Source organism: Ursus maritimus, unplaced genomic scaffold, assembly GCF_017311325.1.
Source record: "Ursus maritimus isolate PB19 unplaced genomic scaffold, ASM1731132v1 scaffold_5, whole genome shotgun sequence".
Taxonomy (NCBI): domain Eukaryota; kingdom Metazoa; phylum Chordata; class Mammalia; order Carnivora; family Ursidae; genus Ursus; species Ursus maritimus.
The window spans coordinates 81,830,818-81,846,504 of NW_024426663.1; the positions used below are offsets into that span (position 1 = coordinate 81,830,818).

Consider the following 15,687-nt stretch of genomic DNA (forward strand, 5'->3'; position numbering starts at 1 on the left):
AGTGGAAGCTTTTCTATCTAATGCATAATAATGTTAATTCTGAATTTGGATGAAGAATTCCAATAATGGTTCTTAATATGCTCTGAAGGTTGTAGAAACCTGAAGCTTTGTTACCATGGGACAGAAGTGATTCCTTTGGCCAAATGCTAGTGGTATCACTATCAAAAACACATGAATAAATAAGAAATTTGAAAATTTTATACTATTTTAGAGCTGCCACTTATTTGATACCTGTAATCAAATGCTTTTGAGTGCTTGTAGCTCTTCCATTTCAGCTTTCGACTCTAGATGCAAAAATTTTGGAGAACAAATTCTATGTATTAGATACTGTATATAATTTAATAAATAACTTTACAAACTGCATAGCACTTGTACATTAATATTAGTAAAGACTGAAATTTTATTTTAGACACATTACCTAAAAACAAAACTAATTGTTCTAAAAATGTTTAAATTGATATTTTTGGTTCAAGATAGAGTAATTTTTGTTGGGAAAATTGGACAGCCACATGCAGAAAAATGAAACTGAACCATTTCCTTACACTATACACAAAAATAGACTCAAAATGAATGAAAGACCTAAATGTGAGACAGGAATCCATAAAAATCCTTGAGGAGAACACAGGCAACAACCTCTTCACATATCTCCAAAGCAAGGGAAACAAAGGCATAAATGAACTATTGGGACTTCATCAAGATGAAAAGCTTCTGCACAACAAAGGAAACAGTCAAAACAGCCAAAAGATGACTGACAGAATGGGAGAAGATATTTGCAAATGACATATCAGATAAAGGGCCAGTATCCAAAATTTATAAGGAACTTATCAAATTCAACACCCCAAGAACAAATAATCCAATCGGGAAATGTGCAGAAGACATGAACAGACATTTCTGCAAAGAAGGCATCCAAAACGCCAAAAGACACATGAAAAAGAGCTCAACATCACTCAGCATCAGGGAAATACAAATCAAAACCACAATGAGATACCACATCACACCTGTCAGAATGGCTAAAATTAACAAATCAGGGAATGACAGATGTTGTTGAGGATGTGGAGAAAGAGGAACTTTCCTACACTGATAGTGGGAATGCAAGGTGGTACAGCCACTCTGGGAAACAGTATGGAGGTTCTTCAGGATGTTGAAAATAGAGCTACCCTCTGACCCAGCAATTGCACTACTGAGTATTTACCCCAAAGATACAGATGTAGTGAAAAGGAGGGCACATGCACCCCAATGTTTATAGCAGCAATGTCCACAATAGTCAAACTGTGGAAAGAGCTGAGTTGTCCTTCAACAGATGAATGGATAAAAAAAGATGTGGTTCATATATACAATGGAATATTACTCAGCCATCAGAAAGGATGAATACCTACCATTTACATCAACATTGGTGGAATTGGAGGATATTACACTAAGTGAAATAAGTCAATTAAAGAAAGTCAATTATCATATGATCTCACTGAATTAAAAAAAAGGCAGAGGATCATAGAGAAAGAAAGGAAAAGAATGAAACAAGAAGATGAAACAAGAGAGGGAGACAAACTATAAGAGATTCTTAATCTCAGGAAACAAATTGAGGGTTGGTAGATGATAGGGGGTGTGGGGATGGGGAAGCTGGGTGATGGACATTGGGGAGGGTATGTGTTGTGGTGAGTGCTGTGTGTTGTGTAAGACTGATGAATCACAGACCAGTACCCCTGAAACAAATAATACCATTGTATGTTAATAATAAAAATGAAAAAATAAAAATTTTTGAAATAAAAACAAATCTTTGGAATAATATAAATCAATGCCACATTTTGTTTTATTTTGTCTCATTTTGTTCTCCATGTCTGGGTGTTGTAAATGGAACCATCAAATGCATCATTATAGTCATGAAAATTGAGGGGTGATACATACCTTTCTTAATTACTGTAGAGTGTACATGTATTAGTTCAGTTTTACTGCAACAAAAAATATTGGGAATTGGTTTTCTGATATTGTTTTCCCCAAACATTGCAAGATCCTTATTTTTTAGTCTGAACTAATCAAGTGTCAAGAGGAAAAATGAATATATACTTTTGAAACTGTCTGATTCTTCATGAGTTGGACACAGCCCACTATAAAATGGTAGATATGTAATCATGTCTGTGGTTTAATGGAACAGTTTCAAAAGGCTCCACATACTCCAAATATCCCTTTCCTCCACCCCGCCCATCCTGGTGTCAAGGCATGGTCCATTCCATTTAGATCAACACAATCTACTTCACCATCTTCACTCATTTGGTCTCTCTACTTTCAGTGCTGCACTTCCCCAATTAACCACTACTTTAACGTTTCTAAAACGCAGATCTAATCATTTTTCCACTGCTTATAAAACTCTTGGTCACAGAAGGACAAGAAAGAAATCTATAAAATAAAGTAGGAAGGAAGGAGCGATTGAAACACTTAACCCTTATACTTTGCCAACCTTCTGACGTTTGCTCATGTTGTGCCTTTTCTGTTGGCATATTGTCCCTGAGAAATCCCCCTCTGCCACAGCCTCCTGTACTCACCTGAGGGCACATCTAGTCAACATTCAGCACTGAGTTCCAGAGGCTGATCTCGTCCCACTTTTTGACCAAATTTGTGTATCACAGGAAGAACGGATGTGTCTTCATGAGCCGTACACTTTCCACATTAGCATCAAGGCATATCAAAAATTGTATCATACCTATTTGTATATAAAACTATACAGATTCAAATTCCTTAAAAACAGCAACCATACAGCGTTCAGATTTTAATCTTATTTAGCTGTTATTTTGGATTATAAGAGTTTAAAGATTCATTGAATAATTGAATAAATGACTAAGTTTGAATATTTGATATCTTGTTCCTCTTTTTTTATTTAATAATTTACATACTTCAAAACTTAGTTCACATAGCACCTCAAGCAGGGGACCTCCCCTAAATCCTTCTTCCACTCTTAGTTCATAATTTCCCCCACAGTTTCTTATGAAAGTATGGGTACTATACATACTATTTGGTAGGGCTTTTAACCACTAGGTGCTTTCAGTTTTGGACCATATCCATATAGTGTATATCATTATGGTCTAGCAAATTAAGGGATGATAGAAGGTAGGCAGATGACAGGATTATCCCAGTAATAATTGGTCACATTGAAAGGAGCACATTTTATAAGATATTGTCACTTAAACTGACAGCAAACAGAATACAAAGTTAAAAAAGGTAAGATGGCTGATATTTTAACTGTTTGTGTGGAACAATTTTACACTTACAGAAAAGTAGCATGAATAAGAATGGTACAAACCACACCCACATACCTTTTACCCAGACTCAAGAATTAATATTTTTACCTCTTTTTTTTCATCACCCACCTCTTTCTCCCTCATTTGAATCAATTACATAGAATCACATGACCTTTATTCCTCTAAATATTTAATTATGTATTTCCTAAGAAGCTGGGTGTTCTACAGAGTCAGTGCAGTTATCAACCTCAGTAAATATAATATCACTATAATTGTATAATACATTTTGAAGGGATAATAATTAGAAAATTAAAGAGTTTTATAGTACAGGGAGACAATACTTTAAAAAATAGATACAAAAGTGAGATGAAACACCATAGTATAAAAGTCTAAAGAAAAGGTTGACATAAAATTCTTAAGTTACAATCTGTAAGGAGAAGGAAAAACACAATAATATCAAAGTTTCCTACTTTATAGTTTCTTTTTTAAAAAAAGATTCCATTTATTTGAGAGAGAGCATGAATAGTTGGGAGGGGCAGAGGGAGAAGGAGAAGCAGACACTTTGCTGAGCAGGGAGCCCAATGCAGGGTTTGATCCTGGGACCCTGGTATCATGTCCTGAGCCAAAGGCAGATCCTTAACCTACTGAGCCATCCAGGTGCCCCTACTTTATAGTTTCATGAAAGGCAGGCCCCACATTCAACATTTTCTTCAGAGCTCCTGTAACATCCTTATTTCTTAGACTATAGATCAAAGGGTTGAGCACAGGAGTGAGTATGGTGTAAAAGACAGATACCATCATGTCTTTCTCAGGAGTATGGTAGGAGTTGGGGAGCATGTAAGTATAAATGGCAGCCCCATAGAAGAGGATGACCACAGTCATGTGGGAAGAACAAGTGGCAAAGGCCTTCTTCCGGCCTTCTGTTGAGTTCATCCTATGGATGGTGATGAGGATAAAGTAGTAAGAGCCTGAAATGACTGTCACAGGAATGAGAAGCATGAGTACACAGCACAGGTACATGAAAATCTCATAGATGGAAGTGTCTGAACAAGAGAGTTTCAATACAGCAGGGACTTCACAGAAAAAATGATGGATCTCCCGAGATCTGCAGAAGGGGAACGTCATGGTGATGGGAGTGAACAAGAAGCCATCCACTGAGCCCAGGAACCAGCAGCCAGATGCTAGGAGGAACAACACCCGATGGTTCATGAGGACAGGGTAACGGAGAGGATGGCAGATGGCCACATAGCGGTCATAGGCCATGGAGGCTAGAAGAAAAAATTCTGAACCTGCTAGTGTCACATAGAGAAACATTTGTATCCCACATTCTGTGGCTGAGATCTTGTTCATACCCATGACTTGGTCCATGAGCATCTTGGGCACAGTAACAGAAATGTACATCATGTCCATGAGAGATAGCTGGCTGATGAAGAAATACATGGGAGTGTGGAGGCGGGCATCAGAATGTATCAGTAGAATCAGGATGATGTTTCCAGACGAGGCCATTAGGAAAACCACAAAAATGACCAAAGAAAGGAGAGCTGGGTGTTTGGATTCACTGAAGATTCCCACCAGGATGAAATCTGATCTCCCAGTGTGGTTAGCCAGCCAGTTGGTGTTCTCCATGAAATTTCACCTGGTCAACCTAGGAAAGTTTTGGGGTTAATGAATCAATCATGAAACACCACCCACTGAAATGAATGTGTTGAGAGAGAAAGAGAATCCAATTATACTATCAGAAAAAAAAATCCATGGTCCTGAAGATTAGAGATTACAAATTACCTGTAATTCTATAAATTTACCATATACTGAGGTTGCATTGTTCATTGCATTGTGAGTTTACCTTTTGCTCTAGTATCTTTTACCAATAAGCATGTAAATTTGTTTAGTTTAGGTGTTGCCCTAAGCAAACACAAAAGATGAATCAAAATGCAAAAAATTATAGATGTATATACTCTTCTAGAGTTTTTGTTGTAGATATCAAAATATCATTAACATATTAAGGAGGGCATGTATCGCATGGAACACTGGGTATTACATGCAAACAATGAATCATGGAACACTACATCAAAACCTAATGATGGACTAACATATAATAAAAAATATGTATCATTAAACTCTCTGGTCTAAGAATCCAACTGAGGTCTTAAAAACTCTTCAGGATGTATTCTACATAAGAAAAAAATAATTTCACAGTGCACGTATATATCAAATCATCACCTTGCACAACTGAAACTAGTAAAATGTTATATGCCAGTAATACCCCCCCAAAAAAGAGAACAATCTCATGAACCATTGAACATTATATCAAAAATGAATGACATACTATACATTTACTAATTGAATTTAAATTAAAAAAGAAAAAAGAAATAAAGGCAACTTTGACACAATTTGGGGGAAATCTATATGAAATGCTTGAACTCCCTTTTCTCTATAAGATTGAGTCACACTGTGAAGCACTGTGATTGTATGGAGGAAGCCACAAGTCCTCCAAAACAGATCATGGTCCTCACCAATGATCAAACCCTTAGACAGCCTAGGGGCACCATTTTGGACCCCAGACTCTAAAGCCAGACTGGGTGTAGGTCCAGCTTATCCTCTATACACTATTCCTCCGTTCACTCTACATACATTAAAAAAAGGAAAAAAAATAACGTTTTATCTTACATATGGTTAGGATTAAATGAGGATCATGGTTGGAACATTACTGGTTACAGATGAATAATAATTAAATAGTTAATAGCTACAGTAATGATTATGCAGAATCTATGTAAGAGATGGCTGTTACTATTATCATTTGATAATATGAAATCCATTAGGTCAGTTCACCAGTTTAATATCTATTTATGCCTTTAAGAATTTGATTTAACCATTTCTGTAGTCTTAGATAACTTATGAGGGTATATATGTATACATGTATTGTATATATACTTATATAATTATTCTATAAAAATATAAAAACGTTAATATATATTTCTTATTTTAACCCTGATTAAGGAGAACTTTATGTAGAAATCTACTTAATTTGCATCCAGTACATGTTTTTCCAAGTTGAAATTCATCTCCTTGAAGTTTCTACCAACTGCTTTATATTTCAGAGGACAAGAAGTAGTATTTAGAGGGTCATTGCCATTTTTCAGAGAAGGCTTTAGTTGTTTTCCCAAATGTTATCTGCTTTAATGCACATAGCAATTAATTGTTCATGGAACTGAGATGCAGAGAGGAAAATTGAACAATACTAAGATATTTCTGACTCAAATTTATTGTTTACTACTTTATCTTGCTGTTCACAGCCAGTCTCTCAATCAGATGCTAAAGATGAATCAAAAACAAATTAAACCTAATTACAATTAATGAGGTCACAGTCAGTCTATTCAGAGACAAAAATGGAAATGTGATTTAAAGCAGAATTCTAAAATAGCTACAATATGAATATGAATAAAAACAATAAACACAAACTGCATCTGACATTCTTAAGAGAATAATACCTTCTTCTATATTTTTTTGTTCTGAAGTTTAAACCTTGCAACCTTTCAATTTCTGACATGTTAAATGTTAAAATTCCAAAGTTCTCACTAAGAGGAAGGAAATATTGACTCCTCCTTCTGGGAAGAGTTTAGAGGCAGTTATCATATCTGGATATTTTGGGAAGAATTTCCAAGTTTCAAATATGTTTTATACTTTAAAAATATTTTATACTTTTGTCATAATTCTAAAACTAATTAAAACATCAAATTATTAATATTCCCAAGTTGGTAAAGCAGTTGAGAACACTATGAATGATTTTGAATTCTTAATAAAGATATTCAACAAAATTTTGACACATCGCATCAAAAACTATAGCCTTTCTATCACATCCCACCCTCACTGACAGATGAAATCTGAGCCCTGTGAAAAATAAAAACAACAGCCTGATAAATTACAAAACACACCTGCTGATAAAGTTTGTATTTGAGGTCAAAGTAAAGAAAGGACCAGAACAGTGAGCAATAAATGTGAAGACCTTGAAGCTGCTTGCTGAGTGAACAAAGGGAGACCAGAAATGTACTTGGGGACTACTGGGAAATCTTTGCTCTACTTTTGTAAATGTGGGTCACTGCCATTAAGCCACACTGAACAGTCCACCTGGGATACCAGAAAAAGTAAATTTGTTTTCCACTTACAAATAGGTAAAAAGAAAATTAAGGACATATTTTCAACAACTATAATGGAAAATATCAGAAGTAGAACAAGTCAAGATAGTTATAAAATAATCACCCTTTTGTTCTTGCAGTTCTGTCTGCTTGTCTGGTTGAATACACCATCAGATGATATAGCTAGTTTCATCCAGATAGGCTAATGGAGTATCACCAGGTTCAGTGTACGGAGAGAAGTAGGAGGACTTTACTATGCCCATTAAGTGAGTGGATGAAGGTTTTCTGTCAATAAATTCCCTCTGAGACTATAAAGAAGAATGCAATTATAAGAGTGAATGAAGCTAATAGATATCCCTGCTGCACCGTCCCGTTTTTTTGCTGATGTCTTTTTAAAAATCTTTTATTGTTAATCTCAACATGTATCAAAATATTAACCAAGATTAACAATATTCACACATCACATCAATAATGAATTTTTGGCTATTACATATATGAGTTAGTTTTTTTGTGTAGCCTTTTCATTTTACAAAATACATATTTCATGTAGGAGTGAATATATATCTTTTTCTCATTTTAAGTTTAAGGAAAATATTTGAAATATATGTTTTCTTTTTTCTTTTTTTTTTTAAGATTTTATTTATTTATTCGACAGAGATAGAGACAGCCAGCGAGAGAGGGAACACAAGCAGGGGGAGTGGGAGAGGAAGAAGCAGGCTCATAGCAGAAGAGCCTGATGTGGGGCTCGATCCCAGATTGCCGGGATCACGCCCTGGGCCGAAGGCAGACGCTTAACCGCTGTGCCACCCAGGCACCCCATTCTTTTTTCTTTTTATTTTTACTGATGTACAATCGGAAATACATAGTTCAATCAATTTTTCAAAGCTAATACCATTAAAGAGTACTATGGTTGAAACTAAATTTGAGATAATCTCCTTCACATTTTTTATCTATACCCCAACTCTTAGAGTGTTGATAGTATACTTTTTGCTGTTATTCACATGGAATTATTTTAATATTACATTTATTTATTATTTCAAATTTTTCCAATTTTTAAATTTTTTTTATAAAAATTTTTTATTATGTTGGTCACCATAGAGTACATCCCAAGTTTTGATGTAAAGTTCCATGATTCATTACTTGCATATAACACCCAGTGCACCATGAAATACGTGCCCTCCTTAATACCCATCATCAGCTTATCCCAATCCCCCACCCCTCCCCTCTAAAGTCTTCAGTTTGTTTCCCAGAGTCCATAGTCTCTCATGGTTCATTCCCCCATTTTTACCCCCCTTCCTTCTTCCCTTTCTTCTCCTACCGATCTTCCTATTTCTTATGTTCCATAAATGAGTGAAACCATGTGATAATTGTCTTTCTCTGCTTGACTGATTTCACTTAGCCTTATCTCCTCCAGTCCTGTCCATGTTGCTGCAAATGTTGTGAAATCATTCTTTTTGATGTCTGAGTAATATTCCATTGTATATATGGACCATATCTTCTTAACCCAGTCATCTGTTGAAGGGCATTTCGGCTCCTTCCACAATTTAGCTCTTGTGGACAATGCTGCTATGAACATTGAGGTGCATATAGCCCTTCTCTTCACTACATCTGTATCTTTGGGGTAAATACCCAGTAGTGCAATGGCTGGATCATAGGGTAGCTCAATTTTTAACTTTTTAAGGGACCTCCACACTGTTTTCCAGAGTGGCTGTACCAACTTGCATTCCCACCAACAATGTAGGAGGGATCCCCTTTCTCCACAACCTCTCCAACGATTATTGTTTCCTGCCTTATCAATTTTTGCCATTCTAACTGGCGAAAGGTGGTATCTCAGTGTGGTTTTGATTTGAATTTCCCTGATGGCTAATGATGTTGAACATTTTTTCATGTGTCTGTTAGCCATTTGTACGTCTTCATTGGAAAAGTGTCAGTTCATATCTTCTGCCCATTATTTGACTGATTATTTCACATGTATTGAGTTTGAGAAGTTCTTTGTGGATCATGGATACCAGTCTTTTATCAGTAGTGTCATTTGCAAAAATCTTCTCTCATTCCATGAGCTGCCTCTTAGTTTTTTTGACTGTTTCCTTGGCTGTGCAGACAGCTACATGCAAAAGAATGAAACTTGACCACTCTCTCACACCATACACAAAGATAAACTCCAAATGGATGAAAGACCTCGATGTGAGACAGGAATCCATCAAAATCCTAGAGGAGAACATAGGCCTCAACCTCTTTGACATCAGCCACAGCAACTTTTTTCATGACCCATCTCCAAAGGCAAGAGAAACAAAAGAAAAAATATGAACTTGTGGGAGATCATCAAGATAAAAAGCTCCAGTTTTTAAATTTTTAACAGAAATTTATAAGTGGAATGAGTCACAGGAATAAAAAGCAGAGCATAAGGAATACAGTCAATAATACTGTGATGTGGGACGCCTGGGTGGACAGCGGTTAAGCGTCTGCCTTCGGCTCAGGGCGTGATCCCGGCGTTATGGGATCGAGCCCCACATCAGGCTCCTCTGCTATGAGCCTGCTTCTTCCTCTCCCACTCCCCCTGCTTGTGTTCCCTCTCTCACTGGCTGTCTCTATCTCTGTCAAATAAATAAATAAAATCTTTTAAAAAAATAATACTGTGATGTATAGGTTGCTTGTGGCAAACACAGCATAATGTATAAACTTGTCAAATCACTAAGTTGTACACCTGAAACTGATGTAACATTGTGTGTCGATTATACTCAATTTTTTTATGAGAGTTTCCTTTGTGTTTCTTTTTTTATGTTCAATTAGCTAACATATAGCACATCATTAGTTTTTGATGTAGTGTTCAATGTGGCAGGATACCAACTCAATGGACAGAAATCAGTTGCTTTTCTATGCACTAACAATGTAACTGTAGAAAGAGCAATTAATAATTGGTTCCATCTATAATAGCACCAGAAATCATAAGATACCTAGGAATAAACCAAACCAAAAGGTAAAGGATCTATGCCCTAGAAACTATGTAACACTTATGAAGGAAATGGAGGAAGACACAAAAAGATGGAAAAAATCCATGCTCATGGATTGGAAGAACAAATATCGTTTAAATCTCTATGCTTCCAACAGCAATTTACACTTTCAAAGCAATCTCTATCAAAATACCATTGGCATTTTCACAGAGCCGGAACAAACAATCCTAAAATTTGTATGCAACCAGAAAAGACCCTGATTTGCCAGGGGATTGTTGAAAAACAAACCCAAACTGGAGACATCACAATGCCTGACTTCAAGTTATATTACAAAGCTGTGATCCTCAAGACAGCATGGTCCTGGGACAAAAACAGACACAGAGATCAATGGAACAGAATAGAGAGCCCAGATATAGACCCTCAATTCTATATGCAACTGATCTTCAACAAAGTAGGAAAAAATATACAATGGAGAAATGACAGTCTCTTCAGTAAATGGTGCTGGGAAAATTGGACAGCAACATGCAGAATAATTAAACTAGACCGTTCGCTTACACCATACACAAAGATAAACTCAAAACAGATGAAAGACCTTAATGTTAGACAGGAATCCATCAAAATCCTAGAGGAGAACATAGGTACTAACGTCTTTGACATTGGACACAGCAACTTCTTTCAAGACATGTCTCTAAGGGCAAGGGAAACAAAAGCAGAAATGAACTTTTGGGACTTCATCAAGATAAAAAGCTTTTGCACAGCAAAGGAAACTGTAACAAAACTAACAGGCAACCCACAAAATGGGAGAAGATACTTGCAAATGACATTTTGGATAAAGGTCTGATATCCAAAATCTATAAAGAACTTCTCAAACTCAACACCCAAAAAACAAATAATCCAGTCAAGAAATGGGCAGAAGACATGAACAGACACTTCTCCAAAGAAGACATACAGATGGCTAACAGACACATGAGAAAATGTTCAACATCAGCAGCCATCAGGGAAATACAAATCAAAACTACAATGAGATACCACCTTACACCAGTTAGAATGGCAAAAAAATAACAAGGCAGGAAACATCAAGTGTTGGTGAGGTTATGGAGAAAGGGAAACCTCATACACTGTTGGTGGGAATGCAAGTTGTTACAGCCATTCTGGGAAACAGTATGGAGGTTCCTCAAGACATTGAAAATAGAGCTACACTATGACCCAAGAATTACACTAATAGGTATTTACCCCAAATACACAGATGTAATGAAAAGAAGGAGCACATGCACCCTAATGTTCATGGCAGCAATGGCCACAATAGCCAAACTGTGGAAGGAAACTAGATGACCTTCAACAGATGAATGGATAAAGAAGCAGTGGTACATATGTACGATGGAATATTACTCAGCCACCAGAAAGTATGAATACCTACAATTTACAAGGACATGGATGGAACTGGAGGGGATTATGTTAAGTGAAATAAGCCAAGCAGAGAAGGACAATTACCATATGGTCTCACTCATATGTGGAACATAAGGAAGGGCAGAGGACCACAGGGGAAGGAAGAGAAAACTGAATTGGAAGAAATCACAGAGGGAAAGAAACCATGAGATACTCTGGATTCCAGGAAACAAACTGAGGGTTGCAGAGGGGAGGGGATAGGAGATGGGGTTCCAGGTGATGGGTATTGAGGATGGCATGTGTTAGGATGCGCACTTGGTGTTATAGGCAACTAATGAATCATTGAATACTGCAACAAAAACCTATGATGTACTATATTTTGGCTAACTGAACATAATGAAAAATTAGAAAATATTAATAATAAAATAAAAAAATAAAGCAAAAAAGATAATTCATTGTTTTAGAATATTAAAAGAAGTTGCTGGTTTAAGACACATTTAAATAAGTCATGTTTCATAGAAAGTTGCTCTACTTCACATCATGTTTCTTTTCATTATATTTTGTTTTCCATTTCTAGGGTGTTACAAAAGGAAATATCAAATGTGTCTATGATATAGTCCAGAAAATGGATAGGTGATGTGTTATCATTCTCAATTCTTTTTGAAAGTCAAAGAATACATATATTTTATTCATTCAGTTTGAAGTAAAAATTTTGGAAATTGGTTTTCCAATTTGCAATCCCAAACTGCAAGATCCTTATTTTGCAGTCATACAATAATTGAGTGTCTCTCAAAGCAAAATGGAATCTATACATTTGAAACAAGCTGATAATTCTCAATTTGCAGAATTTGGACACAACCAATTGAAAAATGCTTGACATACAACCACGTCTGGTGGTTTTATGGTCTACGTTCAACAGGATTACATTCACCCCAAATACCTTTCCTCTAAAGCCTCCCAATGTTAAAGCATGGTTCATTCCAGTTAGATTAACATTTTGCTCACCATCCTTACTTACCCGGACTTCTTGCCTTCAGGCTTGCGCTTTTCCAATTGGTGAGCACTGATTTAACATTTCCAAAATACAAGTCTGATCACTTCATTACTTTGTGTAAAACTCTGAGTTAAGGAAAGGTAAGAAATGAGTATCTAAACTAAAGATAAGAAGGAGATTCCATTGGAATATTTACTGCTCCCATTTGGTCAACCATCTCCTTTGCTCATTCTGTGCCTTTTATGAGACATCTTGTCCCTGAATAAATCCCTTCAACCCAGACCCCAGTTCTTGTCTGAGGATAACTTCTAATTGCCATTCAGAAATGAGATCCAAGGTCTTCTCTCATTCCTCTTGGCTTGAATGAACTTACATATCACAGTATAACTGATGTGTCCTTGTGAGCTGTGCCCTTTCCAAATTAATATCAAAGCAAATCATATACTTTTTACCACATATTGAAATATACAACTACAACTACTAGATCAAATTTCTTAAAGATAGCATTCATATATTATTTATATTTTAATAACCCTTAGGTAATATCTTTATTATATCATAAAACTTTTATTGAATAAATGAAAGACTATTTGGTGCCCTATATATTTGTTTAATAAATTACATAGTTTAAAACTTAATTCAGGTGTCACTTCATGCAAAGAACCTTCCCTAAATCTTCATTCTACCTTGGGTTGCCATTTCCCCCATTGTCCCCTATGCAATTCTGAATCCTAAATTTACCACATGGTGGTGACTATTAACTTCCACTATATGTCTTTAGGAATGGATCATGTAGAACAAGATAGTTTCCAATAAATGTGAACCAATTATTAGATCACCTCAGTGATGAAAAGCCAAATTGAAATAAGTGTGTTTTCTAGGATATTATTTTATTTATATAGCCACCAAACAGATATATTTTTTTAAGTTGGGAGGATAAAGATGTTTTAACTCTATTTGGAGTTAATTTCAGATTTGTATAAATGTAGTACAAATAAGAAGGTATAAAGAACACCCATATTCTTTGCCTACTGTTAACATTGTACCCGTTTGTTTCATTTCGCTGTCAATCTTTCTTTCTCTCTCAAATAGGTAATATTGTACCTATTTCCTTTATACTTCTGTCAATCCCTCTGTTTCTCTCTTTTTATCTATCTTATTAAAGACAATTTAATACTACCTCATAACATTTACTGCTCTATATTCTTATACTGTATTTTCTAAAAGTATGAATATTCTCCTACAGAATAAGTGTGTAATAATCAAAGTCAGTAAATGTAATGCCAGTACAATATGATAGTAAAATTCATCTTAAATGGACAAATAGTATGTAATCAAAGAATTTTGTAATATACAGAAGCAATTCCCAAAAGAGGTATGCAAATGATATGAGGCATTATGAGATAAATATCTAAGGAATAATATTGGCATAAAATTATGAAGTTATAATATTTGGAGAAAAATAACAAAAGCACTAATGTAAAATTTTCCTATTTTATAGTTTCTTGAAAAGCAGGTCCCATATTCAACACTTTCTTCAGAGCTCCCATGACATCCTTATTCCTGAGACTATAGATTAAAGGGTTCAACACAGGAGTGAGGATGGTATAAAAGACAGATACAACCATGTCCTTCTCAGGGGTGTGATAGGAGTTGGGGAGCATGTAGGTGTACATGGCAGCCCCATAGAAGAGGATGACCACAGTCATATGGGAAGAACAAGTGGCAAAGGCCTTCTTCCGGCCCTCTGCTGAGTTCATCCTGTGGATGGTAAGGAGGATGAAAAAATAGGAGCTTGAAATGACTGTCACAGGGATGAGGAGCATGAGGACACAACACAAGTACATGAGTGTCTCATAGAGTGAAGTGTCTGAACAGGAAAGCTTCATTACAGCAGGGACTTCACAGAAGAAATGATGGATCTCCCGGGATTTGCAGAAAGGGAACATCATAGTGATGGGTGTGAGCATGAATCCATCTACAGATCCCAGAAACCAGCATCCAGATGCGAGGAGAAGACATACTTTATGGCTCATGAGGACAGGGTAATGAAGAGGGTAACAGATAGCCACATAGCGGTCATAGGCCATGGCAGCTAGAAAGAAAAATTCTGAACCTGCTAGTGTTACATAGAGGAACATTTGTATTCCACACTCAGGGGCTGAGATCTTATTTATACCCATGACCTGGTCTATGACCATCTTGGGCACGGTGACAGAAATGTACATTACGTCCATAAGAGACAACTGGCTGATGAAAAAGTACATGGGGCTGTGGAGGTGGGCATCAAAATGTATCAGAAGAATCAGGACACCATTCCCAGTTAAAGCCATCAAGAAAATGACAAAAATGACCACACACAGGAGAGCTGGGTGATTTGATTGACTGAAGATTCCCACCAGAATGAAATCGGATTGTTCAGTGTAATTGGCAATCCAGTTCATGTTTTTCATAAGGTTTCACTTATACCACTGAGAAGACTTTTGGGATTAATGATTCAGACATGGGGTTCTTCCACCTGAAATAAATAAATAAATATTTACTGACAGTGTGTATGTGAGTATGTATTTGTTTATGCCAACCTCATTTTGTTAATCAGAGAAAGTTTCATGGTGTGTAGAAATAAGGATGATTAATTACTTAAAATTTAGAATTTAGTAGAAAATAAGGAATTAAGAACATGGGTAAAAATACTTGGCCATAGATGAGAGAAACCATATGATAATTGTCTTTCTCTGATTGACTTATTTCACTTAGCATTATCTCCTCCAGTGCTGTCCAAGTTGCGGCAAATGTTGAGAAATAGTTCTTTTTGATGGGCTGGTGATGGGTAGTAAGGAGGGCATGTACTGCATGGTGCACTGGGTGTCATAAGCAACTAATGAATCATCGAACTTTACATCAAAAACCAGGGATGTACTGTATGGTGACTAACAAAATATAATAAAAATATAATAATAATAAAAAAATACTTGGCAACTTATACTGAATTT

At 36.1% G+C, this 15,687-nt stretch overlaps 2 protein-coding genes across 2 annotated transcripts; both read right to left on the reverse strand.

The window, feature by feature from the left end:
• Positions 1-3,893: 3,893 nt before the first annotated feature.
• On the reverse strand, positions 3,894-4,856 carry LOC103656329 (olfactory receptor 2T4-like). The gene has a single exon (XM_040621942.1). It carries the CDS (start codon positions 4,854-4,856, stop codon positions 3,894-3,896), a length of 963 nt encoding a protein of 320 aa, XP_040477876.1.
• Positions 4,857-14,184: 9,328 nt separating this feature from the next.
• On the reverse strand, positions 14,185-15,147 carry LOC103656328 (olfactory receptor 2T29-like). The gene has a single exon (XM_008683698.1). The coding sequence runs from the start codon at positions 15,145-15,147 to the stop codon at positions 14,185-14,187; it is 963 nt and encodes a 320-aa protein (XP_008681920.1).
• Positions 15,148-15,687: the final 540 nt, after the last annotated feature.